At 36.0% G+C, this 25,478-nt stretch overlaps 1 protein-coding gene across 1 annotated transcript; it reads right to left on the minus strand.

Moving 5' to 3' along the window:
* Positions 1 to 352: 352 nt before the first annotated feature.
* On the minus strand, positions 353 to 19,058 carry ECM2 (extracellular matrix protein 2). The gene is made up of 11 exons (XM_010174369.1): positions 19,025 to 19,058; positions 18,201 to 18,280; positions 14,403 to 14,714; positions 9,272 to 9,460; positions 8,280 to 8,765; positions 7,906 to 8,021; positions 6,155 to 6,290; positions 4,714 to 4,871; positions 2,716 to 2,855; positions 1,240 to 1,566; positions 353 to 560 (listed from the first exon to the last, which is right to left on the minus strand). Exons 3-11 carry the CDS (start codon positions 14,689 to 14,691, stop codon positions 353 to 355), a joined length of 2,049 nt encoding a protein of 682 aa, XP_010172671.1. The 5' UTR covers positions 14,692 to 14,714; positions 18,201 to 18,280; positions 19,025 to 19,058.
* Between the last annotated feature and the right edge of the window lie 6,420 nt (positions 19,059 to 25,478).

Raw genomic sequence — 25,478 nt, forward strand, 5'->3', positions numbered from 1 at the left:
TTAATCAGATAAGACAGGACCAAGTTGGCGGTTTAGTTATATTCTTTTCTAAAATCTGATCTTGCAGAGGGTGTATCTAGGGGCACAGTTTGATCTATTGTGTTTAAGTAGAATTTCTGTCAATAGAAATAAAAATTTATGACATAATCTTGAGCTTCCATTATTACATTTAATGCTTTTATAATGAAACGATATTAAGAAATACACTACTGCCTTACTTCAGTATATAATATACTGTATCTTATTTATAGTAGTAAGAAGAGTTTAAATCAGAAATAAGCAGACCTGTTAGTAGCAGAGAATAAATAAAGCTGTTTCTAGAGACAGAGGTTGCAATGCAAAAGCTGGGTGTTCATTTGATCTTCTGTGGTTTAAGAACAACACTGCAATAGGATCTTATGCAGGAAAATGCATGTGGTGATAGCTGCCTTGTATTGATGTAGTTGTTTTCAAGATGAACATGTTCCAAACGTGACTCTTCATTCTCCTCCTCTTCGCTGTTCTCATGAGCGTCATCATCATTGATATGAGCCCTGCAGATGCGTTCGGGTTGGACCGTCCTGTGACAGTGGGAAGAATTATATTTTAATTATTCAAGAGAACTCATAACTTCAGAATTCATTTTAGAGGTGCTGTTTATTTAGAGATTTAAAAATGTTAACTTAATCAGTATGTTACATTTTCTCAAGAATATATTTCTTGAGGACTTTTACAAGTCATTCTTTTTAAAATTCTCTCCTTGCATTGTTTTCTCATTTATATCATGTACTTGGTTTTCCTGAGGGAAGTATTGCCGAGTGTTGGTGAGTGAAAACTTGCCATGTATCAGCTGGGGCTGGCTGAAACCTGCTGAAAGGCCACTCACTAGCAGTGGTCAGCAGCTGCTGATGACTCCTTCCAGGTATTTTGTAACCAGCTTGGGCTCTGCTCCAAGAGCAGCAGAGCTGGTACTTTGCTGTGCCTACCAAATTGCAGCTGCCACAGCGGACACGTGGCCCAAACAGTTACAGATTAATTTCCTGGAGAGAGCTGCTGCTCAGCATCTTTGTGAGCATTTGCAAGAACTTTGAGAAAGGGTGAAATCTCACTTTTCTCCTATTACATGCAGAAATACTGTAGTAGAAAATGCAGGATTTAGCTCCTCCTTCAGAATTTTTTAAAAAAGATTTCTTTAAAAGTGAAAAGTTCGTAAAGCATTTATTTTAATGCCATTAATGTAACAGAGAGTTTGGAAATTACCTTATTTTGTTATTGTTCAGTCTTAGAAAACGCAATTTTCTCATTTCATTAATTCCAAATGGTACAGATTTTAATTCGTTATGATCCAAAAACAACTCTCTGAGAGAGTGATATGCTCCAAAAAATGATACTGGATCTATTCCATCGTCAGTAAGTTTGTTAAAGGACAGGTAGAGATACTCCAACCCTGGCTTCATGTGAGCAAAGACATATCCTGGAATTCTTTCAATCTGGTTTCCTATAAGTATCAGGTGTAGTAAAGATTTTGGCAGGTAGGAGGGAACATGATATAACTTGTTATAAGAGAGATCGATTGATTCCAAGTTCCTGCATTAAGGATGAAAAAAAAAAAAGGGATTAAAACATTATAGCGTACTGCATTGTTAATGTTACATCCTGTCCAAGATAATGCTCAACATGATTCCAGGGAAACTAAACTTCAAAGAGAAATTTATTTCTGTTAATGGAACATAATGCATTTTATGGAACATGGTCATGCATAATTACTCTGGGAACAGAAGGAATTGAAGTCATTAATTATCAGTCAAGCACAATGATTCTGCTGATGGGAAAAAATGTACAGTAATGAGTACAGCGAGCAGGTGGAATAGAGGAAAGCCAAGGGACTAATTTGTGATTGATAAGCGTTGCTGAATTGCAATAATGAGTTACACTGGAAAACACACAGTAAACTGGGACTTGAGTGGTTATCCTATGGTCATGGATTTTCACATTTTATTCTAAAGTCCATTTGAAATTGAATTGCTTTGTGAGTGACCTTTTAGAACCATTTGAATGTGCTTCACTTCCAGAGAGGAGGGAAGCTGTTAGTAACAGTGTGGTTGTTTTCAGATTAAGCACATTACAAACCCAGAAACCAACTGATAGAGCTGTAGCTGACAGGTCATGGCAAGGTACCCTACGTAACAGAGCAAATAATTTACCAGAAGAATCACAAGCAGTATTGTCTTTTGCCTCTTCCATTCTCATTGCTTGCTCTGCTTATATTCTACTTTTACACAATGCAGCTGCACAGTCTTTCCTTAAACTTATTTACTTCTGTAATTTTTAATCTAATGGGAAATAAGGCTAGGACAGTACTCAATTATTTTTAAATTTCCTGTGAGATAATGATCTAGTAATACCAAATTATCATATAGTTGTATGGAGTATTATTGATAATTAATGTTCATTTTTGTGTTTGGATGGTCAGGAAAAATATTTAGATGTTTATGCTAATATGGTACAAATTTGAGGTATAAGGTCTTTTTGTTTTAAAGCTGATTCTGAATACTTCCTAGATTACACCATTTAAATAAAGGAAATGAACACAAATTAGCTAAGGAAAACAAGCAAATCAAAAGGTAACTATAATTTCAAGTTAAAAGTAATGAAGTGCAAACACCTATTTCATTATCTGACTCACTAATAACAGAAAATAATAAAATAATTATATTTTAAATTGTTCATACTTACTCTTGGTTTATCCAAGCCAAAGGTGCTATTCTGTGCTCTTCTAATTTGTTATGCTTTAGCACAATGACATTTATGTTTCTTGTATGGTTGAAGCAAATTTCTGACACTTCTTCAATGTGATTATTTTCAAGGTATAACTCCTGTAAGTGCATTGGGAAAGAAAATTTGTGAAAGCAAAATATGCTGTTCTTTCCCATTGTAAATTCAAAATGTAGCTATTACCTGTCCTCCATATTACATGATATATCCATTCACTTCTGGATAAAGAAATAGTAATCTGAATCAGAGTCCGTTTGTAGCTGTAGTGTGACTTTCAGAAACACAGGTTTTCAAAACAATTATTTTGTTTTCTCATATGTAAGAATACAGATTGCTTTGAAAGAGCAGATAGAAAAACAATTGTCTCTTGTCTTGCCTGAAGTTGTACAGTGTAAGAGTATATAAAGTGAGGGAGATGAGATTGACCAGAAGTTGCCATTTTTTTTGTCTTGGAAGCTATTAGTGAGAGAAATATTAAAAGTTTTGCTTTCTTAATGTTTTTGCTTGGCACTTTTGAGCTTTGAAACTTTCAAATTTGTAGGAATATAAAATGTTCATGTTTTACAAAACTTAATGCTGTGAGTCTGCAACCTATCAAAACGACGTGTTTTACACAGAGGAAGTTCCTGATAATGACTTGTAACGTAGGATAAATATGATGTGAAATAAAAGTAGAGCAATGGCTAAAATATAGGTAGGACCTGAAATAGAATCTGAGGGCTGTAGCATCAGGCTTTGGGGAAAGAGAAAAACAACTTTGAAGCCTGAAAATAATTGTTTGTAAATTTATTAGATGTTGGTTTAAAATCGAATGTTCACAAAGCATATGAAGTGTAGAAAAACTTGCCAGGTGTTCACTGTTTCATTAAGGAGGGATGAAGTGAAATAAAGAAAAATGTAACGTATGAGTGAATGTGTGGTGGAGAACATTAGGCTGAAATGAAGTTCCAGGCAGTAGCTGCAGAAGAAGCTAATGTTATAGAAAAATATTGGCAAGTTTTGCTAGAGTTGTTGGTTTATTTCCTCCTCACATTTCAGATTATGCAAGACTCCAAGGATAAAAGGAAATAAATGAGGACACTGAAATGAGAAAGAGCAAAAGGAAAGAGCGAATCAAGAGAGATGGTGAAATTAATAGGTAGCAAGAATTATCTTTGAAATAAAGATTAAGGTAAGCAGAGAATGAAACTAGGCAGAGATTTAAAAGGAGGAATAAAATACCTTCCAGATAGCATCCCTAAAAAACCAAACCAAAGCACTGCAACAAATCACCTTCAGATTCTGGGCAGAGGAATAGGCTGGGCAACTACCAAAAGAAGAAATTTCTTGATTAAAAATCAAGGAATGAGGAAACTGTTCAGGGAAGAAATATAAACCTCATGTTTAAACACTGTCCCTGGACCTAAATGAGGTGGAATTCAGCAAAGGTTTATAAAACCAGGGAAATGGAGACTTAGACTAGCCAAAAAAAGGAGAGGATGGTTAGATATATGCATCAAAAGAGTATTTCTCTCTCATTCAGATTAGACAATCTTGGTTTCTTTAGCCTTTCCTTATAACATCGGTTTTCTAGTTCTCTCATTATTCTTGTTGCTGTCTTGTGGACAATGTTTTTGCACTAAGACATTATCCACATTAGGAGTGTTATGTGAATGATGTGTAACTGAACAGACAGGAGTTTCAGGCTATACTATTTTGTGAGACAGTACTAGATAAATTCAGACTTAAAAGATACCTTTTTGGATAGAGTTGGTATGTAAGTAAATTTCTAAAAATAATGATTTAGGAATAAAAATTATTAGTATATCTCGAAACAAAGTTTTGACATTTAAATTTATCTCTACCTGATGATAGTAGGGCAGTAAGTAGAAAAAATATTTAAATGTCTGGAATAAACAAGCTTTCTTGGTTGTGGTGGTGGTGGTGGGTTTTTTTGCTTTTTGGTTGTTTTGTTTTTACCTCAAGAGTGGAGGGAAGACCTTGGGGGATAATTCTAAATTTATTTCTTCCCAGTCGCAAATAAGAGAGACTTTTCAAAGGATAAAAGGCCAAAGGACTGACATTCGCTTCACTAAGTTTATTTCCTTCTAATTCCAGGGTGACCAAGTTCTTTAAATCTGGGGAGAAAAAATTGGAATTTCTGTTAGTTAATACCATCTCATATCTTCCTAAAATGCATGTTTAGAATTTAATATTAAACATTACTCAGATCAATTCACAGCAATAAAGAAATACAGTGAAAGGATTTTCATTCATTATAAGCAGAGAATTATATTGTTTATTAGGTTGTAGAATGTTAGAGATTGACTAGAGCTTTATTTATAGCTTTCTCTCCCACTTGGAGTGGAAAAGAAGGCAGCTTAAGAGTTGTGGATAGTGCTGCCTTTTGGGTCTTATCACTTCATGGTTATGAGCAAATGATGTTTGGAATACTACGTAGGTGCTGACCTTTGTGCAGCTGCCCAATGATCTCCATGGGTCTCCAGTCATTTAAGTGATAATAGGTAAGTTACTCTTTCTTTGGACTCGTATCTTCCCCTCCCTGCTTTAGTCCTTTCAGCCACCTACTGTGTTTTGTTGAGAACCCTTTATGGATTATACTGTTCCTCCTCCTCAGCTGTCCAAATGCAGGTCGCAGAAATAAACAGTGTTGATCAATGTATGCGAGCAGGAAATACTATTTCATAATAATAAGTTCCTCATTCACAAATAATCAGGTTTTTTTTCATAAGCTTTGTATAACTCCTCCTAACCTACAGTTTGAGGATTTTAAACTGAAAGGCTCTTGCAGCCCTTGGCCTAAGTTTTCTTTGTCTTTGTTCAAGCATTTCTATTGCTCCATAGGGAGCTGTATCACTAAACTAAACCAGTTTAAATGGGGCCTTGTTTGGCAGGAGAGGAAAGGGAGCAAACAAGTCAGTCAAATCATGACATGGATGGGTGCCCTTTCTTTCTTTTTTCTTGTATCAGCCCGCATTTAGCTTGGTTTAAAACAATCATGGTTAACTCCCATTATATTCTGCCTTATTTTTTTGTGCACATCGATTTCTTTTCTGTTTCCTGCAATTTAAAAAATAATATAGTTTCACCACACATAAAACAATCAGGTTATGGTTCAGGAGAGCAGGTAACTTCAACATACTTTTAAATCCATCTCTGCTTAGTAACCTTAAATAGAAGCTTATTTGGGAGAGAAGCAGTTGTATAAGAGGAGAAAATGTAATTTTAAAAATACTCTGTCTTGCAAATCTTTCAGCTTTTGTTGCCTTTTGAAAACATGGCACTTAAAAGCTAACAATTATTTTTCTGATTATATCAAATCAGATTAATTTGGTTGAACATTCTGCTTTTCAAATTTATTTTAGTCTTTTCATACGATTGATACTAGTTTTCTAAGTACCTTGTAAGCCATCTTCATCAATGGCATGAAGGTGGTTGTCATTTATTTTTATTTCTTCCAAAGTCGACGGCAGTTCGGAGGGAATGTGTACCAGCATATTTCCATCCAAATACAAACGTTTTAGCTTTTTCAGGATCTTAATCACAGGGATGAAGAAGAAAACTTAGATTATCAAGAAGTAAAATATATCATAGAGTGTAATCAGAGTTCATGTTTTCTTAAACATGCTTTTTGAAGATTTTTAGCAGCAATGCACTAGTAATCCAGTGTTTTGAATTAAAAAAATGTTTTTCTCCTATCAGTCTAATTAATTAGTTGGGTTTTTTTGTTTGTTTTTTTTTTAATTAATCTTGGCAAAGTCGCCAGATAATGTAAAGTGTAACCGGAAGAGCTTGATTGAGCACATCAACTTTCTGCATGATCATCCTGATCATCCACTCATAACTATTTGTATTACTGCCACGGTCTCCGAGTCATGTAGGTATTACCTTACTACACAACTACAGTATTTAGGAGTTCAAAGTACCTACATTTATATTCTTCATTTGTGAGCAAATTATGATTTTCTGTAGGTCAGCAAATTTACTTTACTCAAGCATAATGACAGCAACTTTTTCAGTGATCGAGGATTTTTATGACTTCAACCAGGTATGAAATACTATCATAGCTTAATTTTGATAAATGCATATCAATAATCATGCCGTAGTGAGCATTTCTTTAAAAGGTGGAGTTGTTTTAGCCATGGATCCACTGAAGCCTGCTTTCTTCCAGTTTTGTCTTAACTGCTTGGTGTGATATAAGCCTCACTAAAATTTATTTAATGATTGAGATATCTTCCTGGTCTTTGATTTCATAGGAGTTGTAGGAACTGAAATGATCTGTTTGTATCATGTGGAGGGAAGTGGTATACTGAGTCCTACAAGAAGATTGATTGCATATGGCAGGAAACAAAGTTAAAACCATACTGTGATAATTCAATTTGTTGTTCATATGCTTTTTGTATTTATCTTGCCTGAAAAAGCAAGGCCTTATTGCCTTCCTTCCACACTTGAATTACTGCCTGTACGTACTTGCTTGCATGAGAAATTATTATGGGACTGTTCTGTCTTCAACTGAGGAATACGTAGATGTGCTTGTAAATTCCCCTTGCAAGAAAAAGATCGAATATAGAAAGATTCTTGGACTATTTTATGAGAAAGCTGTTCTTTTAGTAAGCAGCTGTGCTTGAAAGTTTCTCTAATTAAAGACAGTCAACAATAAGCAGACAGCTGATTACATGAACTGCTCTTGAGTGGATTTTTATAGCAAGACCTGGCAGAAGCAGATTTTTTAGGAATCCAAGAGCATAAGCTTTACAGAGCTAATGTACTGAGAAAGATGATACATAAATTTACAAAAGTTGAGCTTGAGTATCCCAGTTGTTGTTAATGGAATATGAGCCCTTAAATTCTGAAATCTCTCAACTGCAACTGATAAAATATCAGAAAATTCTCTCTCTCTCTCTCTCTCTCTCTCTCTCTCTCTCTCTCTCATTTAAAATTTAATACTTAGTGAATGTAATTCAAAAATCTCTAGATATTCTTTATTAATTAAGAGGTTTCTTGAAATAGCTGAGTTTAACTGTATTGCAATTACACAGTGGTTACTCATACTAGATTCAAACTGGTTTAGATCCATAGACTGAAAAGCAGGAAGAACTTTCCTTTAGGCAGTAATTAGTTGTAGGACAGTAGAAAAGTAGCCTTTCTTACCTTGAAGGCTTGTGGGCCTATGCCAGGAGAGGTAATATTATTTTTACTTAGATCAATCCATTCCAAGTTAGGTATCCCATTGAATGCTTCATCTGAGATAGTAGTGATACTGTTCCCTAGGAGATAATTCAAGAAAATAGTTTGGGTTATGAATTACAGTATGTATCTGGGTTGTGTAGTGTTGTACACAAAAAAACTCTAGTAAGAAAATCTAATATTTTTTATTTATTCTTTTAGATGCTTAGCTGTAAAATTCATTCTAATACATTTCTATGATAAGGAGCAATGAAGTTATAACACTACCATTGACTGCATTTGAGAATGGATGATGTTACTTCGTGAGAAAAATCATGCAAAGTAGACCTGTTACTTACCTGTGAGGTCTAGACTTGTTAGATCTGGATCTGAGATGGGTGGTATTTGTGTAAGTTTGGCATTAATACAGCTTACTGTGGTGTCTGAGGTGGAACATCCAGATGGCAAAGGAGGAGCTTCTATGGGTGGAACAGGAATTGGGAAATGAGATGGCATTCTGAAAGTACCATCATCTTCATCACTTTCATATTGTGTCTCTTCTTCTTCTGCAGCTCCCTTTCTTGTGACAGGCTTCTTTTCTCTGTGATAGGCTTTATACTTCCGCCGATTTTTTTTGCTTTTCCTTTTTCTTTTCTTTTCATCCTTTTTACGACCCTCTTTCTCTTGAAACTCTACCACTTGTGTTCCAAGCAGGTAATCTTTTTCAGTTTGAGTACGTGCTGATGGCAGTACATTGGCGTTGTCAAGGTCATTGGGTTCTGGGGAATCACCAGACATCTCACTTATGTCATCCAGTGAAATAATAGTTGAATCCAAAGTCGAGGCTAACCAGAGGCAATGAGAACAAAAAAAGAGTTGTCTGATAAGAGGATGTGAAACTAAAGTTTTAATAAGCATTTTTCCCTTCATATAGTGAAAATAGGGTAACTATAGAAGAATAGTATTCCCCTTAGAATATGAATTGAAAGAATTAAAATATGGTCTTATATTGCTGATTGACAGGAGAGACATACTTTGACTGAGAAATGGTTGAACCAACTGTACAGAACAGTTTGTAGACAGGTATGATTCATTGCAACTCCATAAGAAAGGGAAAAAAATAATATAGCCTTAATTATCTTCCTTTTTGTACTAATGTATTAATGAGTTTTTGGGGTTGATGGACGTGTCTAAAGAGGAAAAAAGAGTTTTAGCATCTAATTCAGGACTTGTTTTCTCTATAAAAGAATAAGGTGTACTTTGTAATCCTTAATATCATTAAATGTAGCATTTATGTTAGATTTTGCATGAGGTAGTTGTAGAATAGTAAAAATGTTATGGTGTACCGTACCAGTATCAGAACAAACTGGGCAGCATTCTCCTGCAGGTATTATAGTTTTGGGACATGTCAGAGGATGGCACATGGTTGTATCACATATCACTTCTCCTTTTGAGCAGAGACAGGTAATGCAGGGCTTGGGAGACCAGACGGCTTTATCATACATAATCATCCCATTAGCTATGCAGTGCCCCTTCTTTCCTGAGAAAAGAAAACAGAAAAGTGGAGTTAAATAGCTTAAACTGAAATAAAACCAACAGTGTTTATTTACAACTTTGGAAAGAAGCACTACTGTTTTGTTCTCATTTTGAAAATATGTAAAATACACCCTCTTCTACGTATCTTATCCTTACTCCTTGTTTTTCTTAGCTGTATTTTCTTTAGCTTATTAGTCGTCTCCAATCCCTGTTTGGTTCCTGGCCCCTCAGCTGTGCAGGCATCAAGGGGGAAGCACACAACTGATTTGTATGTAGCTACTACCTGCTTACAGCTTCACAGTGAAAACTGAATGCAGGCTCTCTGTCCCTCTGTCTGCTCCCTCTGTTTCAGGCAGTTGTCATAATAGTTCATTTTGCCCTCTTCCTAGCCAGCTGATGAGGACCCTCACCAGCTTTGTCTTCTGGAAAAACTCTTGAATTACTCAAGTTCAGAGATATTCCTAAAATGGGAAAATTAAATCTATGTGGTGAGTTTCTGAGGGTCTTTTGCATGGCAGCTCCTCTTCCCTCTCCATCCTTAAAAATGGTAAAGCAGAAATCACAGCTCTCAATGAAAGTTGTGCCGTTGAGAAAGAAGTAAAAGTTTTCTTCATCACAATGGGATTAAAATAAATCACGCAGAACTTGAGAATATTTTTTTCCAGATTCCATTCTGTTTCTCTCTTGTGCATTAGATGTCTTTTCTAATACCATGCACATTAAATGAGAAAGCTTTGTTAAGGCTCTGTGGATCCGGGAGGGCAAGGATTTCACTTTATAGTGACTGTTTATAGTCCATTCTGTAATGACTGGTAAGATGGCAAACATCTCCTCTTCCCTGTTGCTTTATCTGAAAAAAGCTCTCTCCTGGTAAAGTAGTAAGCTTGAACAACTTGTACTAATAAATACTTTGTCTCCAAAGTTTCTGGACATGAATCTACAAAAAATTGAGATTTCCGCAGCTTACCAGTAGAAATTTTCAGAAAGAAATGTAGAAGAGATTTATTTTGTAAGCTATACTCAGATATTCAGTAGGCAAGTTGTTTGGAAAGCGTAAAGACTCCGGAAGGAAACTATTCCAAGTATCTCTTTCCTTCCAGTGATGGAGTCTGTCTCAGCTAAACTTTCCCTGGGCAGTTCTTATCCAGACTCCAGGATAAACATTGCACTTCAGCGTGATGCTTTTTTTTTGGTCTTTTGAGAGAAGGAAAGCCAGGGTTGAGATTCTTCATCGCATGCAAATCTTTTCCTGTTTTTGAGTGCACCTCTGAACCTGGTGAGGATCTCTACTCCCTACACACCTTCGTTTTCCTCTTTTTAATTAATGTAAGAATGTCCTGCAGGTGATCGTTTCAAGCTGAAAATCCATTTCTAAGTGACTTTGTACTTTCCTGTGTATAAATAATTTTTTTAAAAAATCCTCTTTTTCTTTTTGGTTTGACTTCCTCCTTCAGATGAAGATTGTCTAATACAGTGGAAAAATCTTCTCAACTGAATTTCCATTTTCATTTGCAATAGACAAATTGTCTTTGGAGGGATTGTTTGCAGGGCTTCTTTTCCCACACTCCACCCTTGGTTGTTCAGTTTTAAAGGGAAGAGTATTCAGGATAGTCTCTAAATATCCTGTCAAAGCTATTGTAAATATTTGGTTTGAAATGTCTCTGGAATTAATACTTTTACCCAAAATCAGGCTTTTTGTGAAGTCCTTCAAGGCAGTCCTACTCTCAGCTTCATAACAAAGGTATTCTTTTACCCTACTATTTAAAGACTGTTGGTTACGAACCTGTTTCTAGAATAAAAATTCATTATCAGAATCATCCTGTTTGGATTCTCTCTGATTCTCTCTACTCCATATAATTTTAAAAATACTCTTTCGATTTAAGTTACTCTCAGGACAGAAAGGGGGAGAAATTAATTTTTTGAACAGTTACATCTTGTTTTTTTCAAATGTCCAGGAAATGTATGCATCATCTCAGCTGCATGAAGTTCTGCTCTACTCAACTCAAGCCATGTTAACTGAAGGAGATGAGTTTAGCCCAGGCCAAATGTTAGTTGGCTGTAAGTCCCTTGTCATTCTACCCAGGTAGCTGTAATCCAGCTGTTTGCGAGATCCTGACTTCTGGTTTTTATGTGCTTGCCAGGAAGCCACAATATTTCTTTTAAATAATCTCCAAAGGAAACACAAAAAGAACACTACACTTTCCCATGTTAAACAATAAAATGTCAGCTGTTCCAGGGGAATGTATTTGGCTTGAGATGGAAATTCTTCTGTGCTTCCTTAAATTCTTTATTTTGTTTTAGCTATTAGATTGTATCTGAAGTTGGTGCGAATCTTGTCTGAATAAGCAAAAAGATACAGGTTATCAGGGCTTGGCCTGTGCAGACTTCTTCAACACATTGTCTTGTTTTCTGTGTATATGTGATTTATTTAAAAAGGCAGAACAAGCATATTTGCTCAAAGGCAAAGATGTCCCCTTTTATTGCCTTGCAGAAGTGCTCTTTGGCACTCTGTTGGAATTCACAGAACCCCTACGAGACTGGGTAAAGACTGAGATGCTCCTCAAACTCCCTGTCCACTGTGTAACTTCAGTGTGGTGGTACGAGCAGGGAGAAGTGAGGAATAAGAGATACTGGAACTAGTGCCATAGTGTATGTCCTGTTCTGCAGTCTGGAAAGGACAAAACTGCAAATGATCTTATGTTGTGATAAACTGTTTGATTTAATTTAAATGGGTCACATGATTTTTATATGGAGGAAGGAGATGTGTCTGGTTACTGTTAAACCTCTATTTAACTGTTACTTATCATTCTGCATATGATATCTGTAAATTGTTTTTTCAGCTACTAGGAGAAAAATAAGCAGCTAGGAGGATGAAAATTAAGATTTTGGATTGCATTTTTTTCTCTTCTGAAGCATGATTAATAATAGTGTTCTATTATTTAATAGGCTCTGTTTTTTCCAAATCTGACATTAACTTGAAAAAATTTTGAACTTTAAAAGCTAGACTAAAAAATACCTTGTGGTCGAAGTCTTTGGCAGATGAGCACAGGACTTTTAACCTTTGGAAATATGGTGTAAATTCAGCATGAAGTTCCAAATAAAATGAGTTCAGTGGTTTTAGCTCAGCTTTTGGATGCAAATCCAGATAGAAAGAAACAAACGGGGTGGGAGGGGAGGAAGAACCATGCATTATCTCAGCATGACTGATGGTTTCTGACAGAGAGACTGGAATATCTTACATGAAGTGTATGCTATTTATATGGTATTTTCCTCTGTTTATTTTTTAAAATATTTTTAAATTAAAGGTTTGACATTAGTAATATGTATCATAAGAGTAATATTGTAGTACACACTAGAAATGCTATAGTCAAGAGTTTTGCTAGTTTTCCTATTAAAATCGCTTACTTAAAGATATTTGATTTGAAATGGTTCAGCCTTTCTGAAAGTAAAGACTCATGACAAATAGTAATTGTTAAGAAAATGTGACTAAAATATGTTTTGCCATTTAAGTTGAGACCTATTGACCTAGTGGTCATGCCTCTTTTGTGACTCACTAAAAGGCTTAACTTTTTGCTTACAAAAGAGATTATATTTACATAGAACAGTAGTAATCAGGGCATTCTTATTTCTTTCATATGATGATTTTATTCAGTGTGTGATCTCTTGGTGCTGGAATGGAAGTATCTGTGTCTCTATATTTATTAGCTACAGAGTGGACATGACCCTGTATTGGTTTCTCACAACATCCCAGTGTCTTCAACCTTTGAACCTCTTTCTATAAAAAGAAATGAAGCATTATAACATCTCAGTAATTTTCAATTGGTTGATAACTGAGGTTTCACAATCAAAAAATACTGATAGTAGCATTCAGAAGTTCTTATATTCAGAATGGATGTCTGATTTTTAGACTCTTGTGAATCTTATTTTCCTGGTTTGTGAGTCGTAATTTCCCTTTTGTGACGTTGAACACAATCACAAGGATCCTAGAACAAGAGTTCTCTCTTCCTTCACTGCACTAAGGACCAAAGAGACACTTAACAACTGCCAGTTCTCAATTCCTGTCTCGTCTTGTATCCTTTGAGGAGACTGTAGAGAGGCCTGTTATGATTACCCAGGCAGGTTTCAGTAAAGATCAATGAAATTATGCTTTTTGTTTGATCCTCTTCCCCACATCTCCTACAAAAACCATAAAATACATATTGGTGCAGCAACGTGAAAACCTGTAGATCACCGAAAAGGCAAGTTTTTTATATAAATCATACTACTGAACTTTTTAAAATAGATCCAGGTTCTCAATTCAGATGGAGCATAGGAGTGATCTTCCGTTGCAGTGTTTTTTTCTCTCTTAGATTACTTTTCCATCACAAGAGTCTTGTTTGTAATGTAAGTTTCATATTGCAACTATTACTGTGTGTTATTAATTTATTTACAAAAATAATCATTCCTGAAATATTGCATGTAGACATAGTTTGAATGCTGCTTTTCAAAATACAACCAAAAAAACCAACCTAATTCCATTTTAAATAACACTGGTGTTATTGGTGTTAGGGCCTCAGTTAAATGTTAGTTGTCTTAGGAGATATATTGAGCAAGAAATGCTTCAAAATGGCCTTCAAACTTGCTACACATTTGAAGTGATGATAATATCCCAGCAAAATTTTTCTTAGTTAAGGTGAAATGAGAATGCAGAAAAATTGCAGAAGATACTACTGTTAACTGGCAAAGCAGGATCCTCTGCAAGGCTTAAGCCTAGACAATTAAAAAGCTTCATATGCTAACCACAGAATTATAAAATTAAACAAAAGTAGGTTAGCAAAATGTGATTGTGTTTTATTTCAGTATGTGTTGCAAGCAGAGCTAAAATAAAGCTTTGAGTTTATACGTTTCATTTTAAATCAAGAGAAAAACGAGCCCACTCTTAAGTTGCAGAGGGGCTTTATTCTTACCTGGTATGACATTGTAACTAGATTCATGTCCACCCAAACCTACGAGAGAGTCAAATACTCCCATAACACTGTCATCAATGTTAATAAGAGGAATGCTGGGTACTACAGGAGCTGGAAGCTTCGTTCTTGGCTGTCTTGGGGACCTGTGCCCTGCTGAGGAGCTCCTTCTCAATCCTCTGTAGTGCAGTCTTCTCCTTTGCCTCCTGAGAAGTGGACTAGTTTCATTTTGAGAAAAATCAGTGCACAGAGAGACAAGCAGGAAATAATAGGCTAATGATGTAGCCCGCATGTTCTTGTGTGTCTCAAAGTATCCTGGAATGGGAAAAAAAGAGGAAAATGAGAGAGCTTTTAGGATTTTGTCAGTCATATGGTGCACTCTTGAAAGCAGGTGGACCAATATATGCTAGGTCAATATAACCAAGCTTCCTCTTGGAAAGAAATTGCCCTATGAGAGCTAAAGTAAGCAATTTTAGTTTAGTGGTTCTTTGCCCAGCAATAGTCAAATTCAGAGAGGTGCTAGCTTTGTATTTGGGCTTGCATTTAAAGATGTAGTTTAGATTTGCAGTGCCACCAGGCATTTGTAGTTTAGTAATTGTTACAGCTTCCAGAAGGGGAGTTCTTGAGAGCTGTAAATTATTTCTTCACATTTTTGGTTGCTATTATTTCTTCTAGGTTGTTGTAACTTTGGACCATGGGAATGGTCCAAAGAGTAACAGAAAAATGCTCAATTAATTTCAGATATGATACCCCAAATGCTTTTGGATTGACATTTCTGCGCAAGATATTTTCACTGTAGGTGAAAAGAGTTGTTGCTTTTGCTTCCATTTGTAGCCATCCTCTTCTTTAACAGGATTGTTTTGGCTCTGCAGTAGAGGAGACCTTTTGGAAGTTTGATCACTATAGCACTATTTGTGATACCCTGCATCTGCTTTTCCAGTGGAAGTTTTTATTAAGAGTAGGTAGTCTAAAAAAGTTGATCTATGATGGATTGTATTCTGCATTTACTTCCTAAGGCATTCAAAAGGACTATATATCTTGAGCCTTCTTATACTTCTGACAGAAAAATTACATTTAATGTCACCAATAGGTGGCATTCCAAAACAGAGCAGTCAGGATTCAGGAGTATGCATAGAAAGCATATCCAGCAATGGCTATACCAGCGTGGAAATAAGGCAATGCATGTCCAAAGTTAGCAATTCTTTGTCATAGCTCTGTTGGCATAATTATTTCAATAGGAAAAGCTCATGTCCTGTGGGTTGTTTTAACTGAGGTGGTAGAGTCTGAAGACACTAGGATTCTTGTGATGTTGAGAATTAGTGAAAAACTTGAGACTTAGAGCCCTTAGTCTTTGTGTCCAAGACAAGGCTTAGAGTATGTCCATGGTTTTTCTCTAAGGAAGTCTTGAGGGGATTAAAAAATACTTTTTCTTAATGTTCACCAGTCTGGCTTTATTTGTTGTCTTTCACTTATCGAGTTAGTCTTATTATAGTTACTTGTATCATGTAACTACAGGGTATTATTTTTTCAGGAAATTGAACTGGGTTTTTGCTTGAATCAGATGTTTTTGGAAAAGTTTGTGCGTCTTGGTATTTTCTGATTTATATAATAGATCAAGTTTTTGGTGCAAGTTGCCTAACTTTTCTTTAACATAAGACATGTGATTGATTGTATGTTTTTCATGCTTTCCACAGCATGAAAATTCCACTGAATTCTCATATTCCGTTTTTAAATGGGAAGTTGGCAGTAAATAAGCTTAAAACAGTCTGCTTTTACTTCTTTCGAATATTGTAGTTTCTGTGTTCAACTATTTTAATTTTTCAATATTATAGCAAATACATATATTAATTTGGAGAATTTTGTTAAGGTAAGCTAATGTTTTATTCCCATATAAAGGGGATTTGAGATGCAAATGTCCCACACAAATCCACATCATGTCTTATGTAATAGCAGGGTTCTGAAATTAATCCAGACTTTAGTTTACTGCTTTCTACCCATTAGAAATCAGTTATTTCATAATGCTGTATAGACTTTATACTGGCCTTTTATTTACAGAAATTACTGTTAGTTAACATATCAAAGAGGTGCAGAAGCTTGTACTCTGCATTGATGATGTCTGTTCTTTTTCAGAAAGTGCTTGTTTCTTAGTACCTCAGCTTGCAGGACAAATGACCTAATGTGTTTGGTTTCTAACTCACTTGCGTGGTAATGACTGGCTATAAAATTACACAGTAAACTTCTGTTCTGCGAGTTTGAATGAAACACACAAAGAGCACTTAGGGAAAAACTGAATTTGCAAAGAAAAGTCTTGAACATGTGTATTCATTCTGTTGAGTTAGTGACATCTTAATTATGGTCACATTTTTATTGTATACTTTATAATAATGCCATAGCTATGTAGTTACAATGCTGCTTCATTACATTCGTGCTTTTTGAACATTTAACCATTTTTTCCTGTGACTAGAGGCATATAATGGCATGACCAGAATACTTTTCCATTCTCTGTGCATGTACTTTTAAAGTCAAGAATAATGTAGGGTGAATTACATTTACCATACAAATGATGTTTCAGCGTTCTGCTGTTAACTTCAATATAGAGTAAAACTCTATAGTTAAATCAATTTATTGTAAAGTGAAACTTGTTTTCATAAAATACTTCAGAATTACAATATTAAAAAAACCCACAATAGAAAACACCCTCCCTCTGCCAAATAATATGTCTTTATTATTTATAACAGAACTAATCCTGTTCTTATATGTGAGTTTATGTGCTATATTTTCACAACAAGTTAACTCTTCAGTACTGAAAGCTTAATACTGATACTTTCAGCCAAATGGTGTTCCTTACATGCAAAATACTGAGCTAAGTTTCTAAGTTTCTTTCCTTGACTTATTTAATAAGTGCTGTCTCAAATTTTAAGGTCCGAATTATGAAAGTCATACAAGAAAAAGGCCTCAAATGCCTTGGGCCTTTACTGCCCTTGACTGGGATCCTCAGATTATCTATCAGGAAGTTATGTTTACTATAGTGCCAGCCAGCTTTTAATTTGGGGAAAATTCAACCTATTCAACATACACAACATTTCTGATAAATGATTACATATCAAAATTAAATTATAGATGGCTAATATAATGAAATTATTATATTCTTGTGTTGCCAGATACTCTCAACATGGCTGCATTGCTATACCTTTTCTGATTTTACTCATAAATGTTTAGATCATGCATAGTATGTGTAAGCATCTTTATTACCTTTACTTTTATCATGTATTGTGTTCAGTAGTTTGTAGCTTTCAAAATGTTTCTCTTCAGAAAATTCAGTGTCTGTCATTTTGCTACTATGTTAATGAAATAGTTAACTTTTAAAGTAGTGAGTGTCCCTTCAGAAATGCCAGAGTATCAGGATTTATTAAATAATCTATCTTTATCTATTCAGTCTAAATTCAAACATGTTTCTAAGATGTCAAGGTTATTTCTCATGATAAACAGGGGTTAAAGTGATTTAACAAGATTTTTCACATTCTCTTCTTTAAATTTATTGCACAGAAATGAGTTACATTTAGCTATACCAGCAAAACTAATTGCACTTTCAGTTAGTTTAAGCTCGAAGTGCGTGGCAAACATTCATACCAAACAAAAAGCAGATCAACTGGTATTGCATACTTTATCGAGAAAAGCATTTATGCTCAGTATTTCCAAATATAGCTAATATTATTTCATACATATTTGCAAAGTTAACATGTAGTTTAAGCCATTCAACACCATGCTTTAAGCAGTAATTTAAAATTTAAAACATTTTACCTGGTAATCTAACCTAACAGCAGATTCTGCTTGGTGTCATTTAGTCTCCAGTTGCAAATGAAACAAAATCACAGTGATATCTTTAAAACAAAGAGAGAAACAGTAGGGATTGTTGAAACATGTTAGATGATTCCTTAGTTAAGTCTGAAATAGCTTCTTTCCCTGGGGACAAAGCGCTGCTCTGTTCTGTGTGCAGAGAATCAGCTAATACTGTTACTCGGAGAACTAAAAAGCTCACTTAAGGAAAATGAAAAGCAGCACAATATGTTCGGTCCGTAGGCTGACAAGGCACAGCTGGAAATTCTCTTTCAGTACTTACAGTTGCATAAGGAACAGGAAAATGGACTGTTTTCAAAAGACATGAAAAATGTGTATTTTATTTAGTTCTGGTGTATTTATTTAGAAATGTATTTTCCAGGTGGCATGATTTTAATGTAGATTTATTATTTTACAGACATAATACATTTTGGCAAGCATAACCATTAAAACTTTTGTTAAAATTAGAACTTTTTTCTTCAATTCATATTTTCTTAATCCACTCCTGCCCTTACAGCCTATAATCTATAAGCAACAAACCTTTTTGTTGAAGTTTTAGCATGGAAATTTTTTTCTTTCGTGTCTTTACAGCAATGATTTCACCATAAGTTGTAGCTTATGCATGGAAAATAGAATGACCGAAGCATTTTCCCTTCATTTTTTTTGTAAAGCTAATTACATCCTGAAACATGATCCTGAAGCACAGCTATGCAGGAGCTGCAGAGAAGTTAGTAATCCAAATATGAGAACTGAGGATGAGGGGAAGGGAGGGAAGAATGGTACGTTACCACAAGTCCTTTGTATGCCAGCAGAGCCTTTTCCTTCATCCCCAGCTAGAGCTTCTGCAGAGTGTCAGTGTTTGATGAGATGGTGAGTCCGCTAGAGCTTCAGAAATGACAAATTTACCTGGTAGATGGAGTTGTCTGAGTTCTTCTAACATTAAAAATTTTGTTGTTTGCTTAAATTCGTACTCTGAGGAATGTTTAGACAGATAGTCATGAAATGGTATAACCATTGAGTTAACCATAATTGTTAGCCACTATGTGGTGGAAAGATACTGGGAAAACACATTGTCTCTTAAAATAGTCATTCCATTTATACTGTGCTTTGCTTTCCAAAGTCAAAAGAAGAAATATTAAACTGCTGTAGTTTATCTGGAGCTGTTTAAAAGGAATGGAGGTAATTATACTTAAATGGAGCTAGCATCTGAAATGAGATAGCACCGTTCAGTACATGTGCTAAAAGCAGTGATTTGTAAAGGGTGAGTCAAACGACAGGACAACAGTTGTTCTAGCACAAGTGGGGAAAAGAACAGAAAACCAGATATTCTCATGGTTCTGCATGTCAAGTGAAAGATTTTACATATTTAAGTGATGGTATATTTATTAGGGACAAAAGTGACAGCATTCACTTTGTTATATATTTAGATATGGCTTCTTACGCTTCTGATCGCTGTGTCGGGATGATCTCCAGGTAGTATTCAGGCACACGTCTCCAGGGAGCTCCCCTAACTAGGACACAAGATTGCCCGCTGCTAGGCCAGTAAGGTGGATCTGGCCAGCCTTTGCTCATGCAAAGCTCTGATTTAATGCATCTGCTTTGGATGTGGCATCTCTGATTGCTGGATTCTAGTAAATCCTTAAAGCCGGTAATCCTTTTACCTGGTAATCCTGGTAAAATCATAATTTTTAGATTATGGCATCTCTGTATTTTTGAGAGGTCAACATCTTCCAGCACCTTCCCAGAACTGAGTGGGACACCATCCTGTCTCCTCTGCTAGATCATACAGTGAATATCCTGCATTCTCTAAGCAGACTGAAAGATCTTTTACAGTGTTAATGAATTGGTATATAGAATTCTCTAAAACAGATACTTTAGCATGAACAGTGAAGCTCAAAGTCTTGCTAATTTTAAGGATCTGAGACAATCTATTTCTCTGTTATATGTGTATTCCATAGTCTGGGCTTTTGCACAGAAAGCAATTGCTGGTAAGCAAACACTTCCTCTGATAACATCACTGCTTCTAACCTGTGAGTAAAGTCCTGGAGGCATTCTAGTTCTGGTGGTATCCATGTGTAACCCTCCTGGTGGCTGCCTTTAAATCACTGTTCTCCTTCAATATGAATGCCAAAATAAAATTTCTCCTATACGTATCCGGTGCCATCTGGCATTTCTGTTACACACACTGAAGTTAAAATATCTTAACAAAAGCCTGTTGTACCAAACAAATAAATAATCTAGATTGTTCTTCTCCTTCATCCCTCTGGTTACCTGGCATAAGAGTGTGGCTTTGTGATCTTAGTAGTACCTGCCATTAGTATGAAACACAATACCTGTGGGGCCCTTGCTTATCTTTTTCTCAACTTCTGTTCAGGAAGAAACAAAGACAATCTGAGGGATCTGCAAAGACATAGCTCCCTCTTCTTGAAAATGACATTATACTTTCCTACAATGAACAGTGACGTTTGAAAATTGTAGGAGCTGTTATAGTGTCCCATGGTTACCTGATACCTGGAGGGTTTGGGTTTTTTTTTAATTTGTAAAAGTAGTATCTGAAAATGGACACAGTCTACTGCCTTCTAGGAAGATTTAAATGTATGTAAGATTAATGATTTAATATTGTTTTAATGTTGTTATTTGCATTTAAATCTTCCATGCAAACTTTCCTGTCATAATATCTAAAGAAAAAATACTGTATATTCGACTAAAACCCCAGACTAAGATGGCCTTGCAAATGATTTCAGAGTTGTGCAGTTCAGGTGATTGTCGTTTGAGTGAAAAACATTGCAATATCCTCAGGGCTCTAGTGTTTACTGTGTTTATGTGAATAATTCTCTCTGAGAGCGCTTCATCTGTAAGTGCTGTACACCTGCCTGTCCCATATGCACGGCTGCTCATTTCAATGAGTTGTGCAAGAGGAATGTTACTGTCTAGTAAGATGCCTTAATGCAGAATGGTCTCCTTTGAGGAGAGAAGAGACCAAGAGTAAACAGCAGTGACTAGTAATTAAAGTAACTTTTTATTATGTTATAACTCATGGCAAACTGCTACCAGAGCGCTGTTGCTTAGTGTCTCAAGCAAGAGCCATAGGATGTGTGAAGTGAATGTGAAGCCTCTGGCATGGATTCTACATAAAATCTAGGCTGATCTCTTCTCCTTATAGACTCACAGAATCACAGAATATTAGGGATTGGAAGGGACCTCAAAAGATCATCCAGTCCAATCCCCCTGAGAGCAGGAACCTAAATGAGATCACACAGGAAGGCGTACACACGGGTCTTGAATGTCTCCAGAGAAGGAGACTCCACACCCTCCCTGGGCAGCCTGTCCCAGTGCTCCATCACCCTCACTGTAAAGAAGTTTTTTCTCAAGTTTAAGTGGAACCTCCTGTGTTCCAGCTCACACCCATTGCCCCTTGTCCTACCAAGCTTGTTTCTTGTAGAGGGACAAGGCTTTCCATCTTACTTTGCCGAAATTATCCAATGGAAATAATTCAAGGAAATCTTCAGTAAAAAAGGGCTTAGAATTTAGATTGGCATCAGGCTTGTTTATAGTGGTTACAACAGATTTTTATAACATCTCTTAACCGTACCTATTAGATGACAACCAACAGTGGGAATAGGCTTTTAAGCAATTTGAAATAGTTGAAATAAATTTGTTCTCTATTTCTTCCTCAAAAAAACCCTCCTTTTCAAACACAGATCTAAATCTCCTGTGAACATAAAGGATCCCATGAGTTAAGGCAGCAACACTCCTGGACCCCTGTAAAGTATTTTTTGCCATTTGAAGTATTTCTAGTAATTCTAATTGATTCGCTATTTCTACTTGAGTTTGCTGATCTGTTGCCACATTAAGTAGAAATTAAATAAAGAATTAGAATCTTTTAAAAGCTGTACTAGGGAAGTGTGTAATAGCAAGTGTGCTTTTGAAGCTGGCCATATCATGTGAGCACACCTTATCTCCATATTGTGAAGCAGCCTGGTTATAGTGATATGGAGTAACACTGGGATACTGACTTCTGCTGTCCCAACAGAACTTGTTCACCTCAGTGGGTAGCGTAACTAGAATCTTTGTTTAACCAAAAAGTTGGATTCTTTAAGTATCACTGTGGTCTTGGCGCTGGAGGAATTGAAGCACAAACTTTAGATGATGTATATACGCAACAGATTCTCACAGATATTTAGTTTTGGAACTACATATAACATGGGTAACATTGCTCTCCTCTGTATCCCTATGTTTGCAGTCATTTCCTCAGACAGTAATAAAGGATAAAACTTGTGATATTTACTCCTATGCCACGAGGGAATGCAAGAATATTTAAGAACCAGAGAATAATATTTTGTGATCTTCCAGAATTACTTCCAAAGTTTGAGTGAGAAATAGAATCTTTTTTGCTACTGCTTTTTCTTCATCCTCTAGGCATGGCTTTCCACATTGCTTCTCCACAACATCAAATTCTATTTTTTCTGAATTTCCTGAGGCCGTCAGTAGCCTCTTTTCCTTTCACAGCAAGGATTAGTCAGTGTACAATACTACTATTGTTATTTTTCTTTTTATCAATTTTGCTTCTTCCTGCAGGAATGAATGGTGGGAGGAAAAACTTATGTTCACTACTGTGGCTCTGTTCTAAATCTCAGAGGGAGCGTAAAATTAATGTAGGTTAATATAATAGAAGCTGTGGTGTTGAAAGTGCCTTATAGATTTTCAGATGCTGTCTGAAAAGCCACTTAAATACACAGAACATGCTGAAACAGGAGGAAAAACATCTGTTTCTTAATTGTCTGGAAAATGCCTGAGGTGAAGTACCTTAGTCATCATAGAAAGCCAGCAGGCTGAAAGAATATAAGGACATCTTAAAAAAAAAGAAAAGAAAAGAAAAGAAAATTTCTAAGCCAAGTTAAGAAGTCAAGCATCTGGGATTGGTCAGTTTAAGAGTGGAAATTTGAGAGATGATATATGAGCATAGAAAGAAGAGCTGAAGTAACTTTATGATCACAGCTTGTGGAGATCATGAAACCTCAGTTCATCATACCTTTTAAAAATGTAATCTTTTATCTGCATAATGAATAGAATGGGAATAGCCAATTTAATACTGAGTATAACCTCACTTATCAAAGTAGAGGAAAGAATCTGTCTATTTTAGACAGCTGCTGATAACTTACACTATGGCTTAAATTACCTTCCTAATTTATTATGCAAGTTTACTCAGGAGGACGTGTAGGTCATCTAGTCCAACCTGCTGCTCAAAGCAGGGTGAAGATTGAATTCAGACCAAGTTTCTTGTTCAGTTGGTTTAGAAAAGCATCAAAGACAGAGGTGACACAACTTCTCTTGGCTGCTGGTTCCAGTGCCTGACTGCCACTGAGAAAAATGTTTTCTTTCTCTCTCATCCTTCTGAGGATGCACCTCCATGAAGAGCTGTGCTTTGTATTCTCTTTGATATTGCAAAGCTGCTCTTAGAATTTCCCTAAGCCATCTTTTCTCCAGACAGAGCCACTCTCTTATTTCTTTTAATAGTTAGCAAACCCGAAGGAACTTGGAAGTGGTTCAGAAGGGTACATGGCATGCTTGGTTATAAAATGTGATTGGAGAGGACAGTCAAATAGGCTTTAAAAAAATGAAGTCAATGCTGCTTCAAATAGATGTATATAATTTTTTTGTTCTCTTATTCCATGTATTCTAAACAAGATGAGAGAAAAGGCAGTGTATTTTCATGCTGACTTTGTTGGATCTTTGAGTGCTCTTGGCTCTGAGATCTCTCTAAGTAGAATTTAGAGTCAGGATTATGTACATGCCTGGCTCCAAGCTAGTGATGAGTTGCCAAGTTATGATGGTTCAGATAACACATATGGCAGCCATGCAGTACAAGTTTTGGAGATCTCTTTTTTTATGATTTGGAGTGAAACAGAGGAAATGTTGACTAAAAAGATGGAAGTTATTTAAGTGGGCAGCAGCAGTTTTCTTATTTTTGAAGCAAGTCGTGACAGACTGTTTCTGTGATTTGTACAGAATAAGCCTAAAAGGATAGGGCTGTTGTGTCATGGATTCTGGGCACTTGAGCTTTTGTGGAATTTGTGCATGTAGAGTATATTTATAACTTTTTAATTTTGCTGACTTTAATTCTCTCTACCCCCAAGCTGTGCCAAAACCAAAAACCAACAACAACAAAAAATTATATGTAGATCTTCCTCCAAAACATTAAAAAACACTATTATTTGTAACATGAATCTTGTTTTTTAAAAAAAATTATTTTAATGTTATTTCAGAATTATCTGAGTATTTTACGTCTGTCTGTATTAAGGTAATGATTTATGTGTATCTAACACTACATGTTATTGTTGTTTTGTTGAACAGTGTTACAGGAACAACATGATGTTCCTTGCAGGACATCAAGCTGTGAAATGTTCTGCTTTCTGCAGTTACAGATTGATTGTGAGAAATATCCTATACAAATGTTGGAAGGTTCACATCTTTTGCATGACTGTACATATCCATTACCGGGTTAAAATGAAGTTTTTTCTTAAAATGCCTACCCAGAGTGTGACCCATCCTTCCTTGTGCAGTATGTTATGCTATAGGTAGCATGTCTGTCACCATTTCAGTTCCTCTTAATCTCCCTATTTTGTGAGGATTTTTTGCTGCTTTGTGTTTCTTTTTACAGACAGTTTTTTCTTGTTTTCCAGGTTGCAGCACCTTTACTAAAGACATCCTTTAGTTACCTGTTAGTCATATCTTAAGCTCCTGAGCATTTTTCTGCAAATCATAATGAAGGTGCCAGTCATCACGGATACCTGCAGTAGACCCAGTGAGGTTTTATCTTGCAGGGCATGCCCTCCAAGATCCCCTGACAAGGGAAGTGGCAGTGGCCCCTTGGATCTTAGGAAATCCTCTCCTTACTGTCACTGGCTAAGCCTTAGGTGAAGCATCTCCAAAATTGGTATGACTGCCATGGTATTATTGTCTTCCACCCTGGTTTTTAAACAGGGTTTGCAAATGAAAATGTCAGTGCCAGCCAAAGATGCATACACAACATTAGTAATTATTAGGAAAAGATTAGAAATCAAAACTCAAAGCATTATTGTGGCACTGTTGAGCTCTCAAATCTAGAATGGTACTCGTGCCACATTTCCTCTGGGTATTCCTTTATACAGGGTTAGGATTTCAGGATATCCAATCCACCCATTCTGGTAGTTCTTCATTGATGCCAGGGAGAGCACCCCAAGTCATTCTGACCACGGAAGG

Source organism: Antrostomus carolinensis, unplaced genomic scaffold (assembly GCF_000700745.2).
Source record: "Antrostomus carolinensis isolate BGI_N321 unplaced genomic scaffold, ASM70074v2 scaffold7878, whole genome shotgun sequence".
Lineage (NCBI taxonomy): Eukaryota > Metazoa > Chordata > Aves > Caprimulgiformes > Caprimulgidae > Antrostomus > Antrostomus carolinensis.

Bases quoted from the DNA above. Each gene is read 5' to 3' on its own strand.
- ECM2 (XM_010174369.1), bottom strand. From the start codon at position 14,691: ATGCGGGCTACATCATTAGCCTATTATTTCCTGCTTGTCTCTCTGTGC. The intron at 2,856-4,713 runs GTAAAAACAAAA...ATGCACTTACAG, and splicing joins GTCTTCCCTCCACTCTTGAG to GAGTTATACCTTGAAAATAA. The intron at 1,567-2,715 runs GTAAGTATGAAC...TCCTTAATGCAG, and splicing joins TTGGCTTGGATAAACCAAGA to GAACTTGGAATCAATCGATC.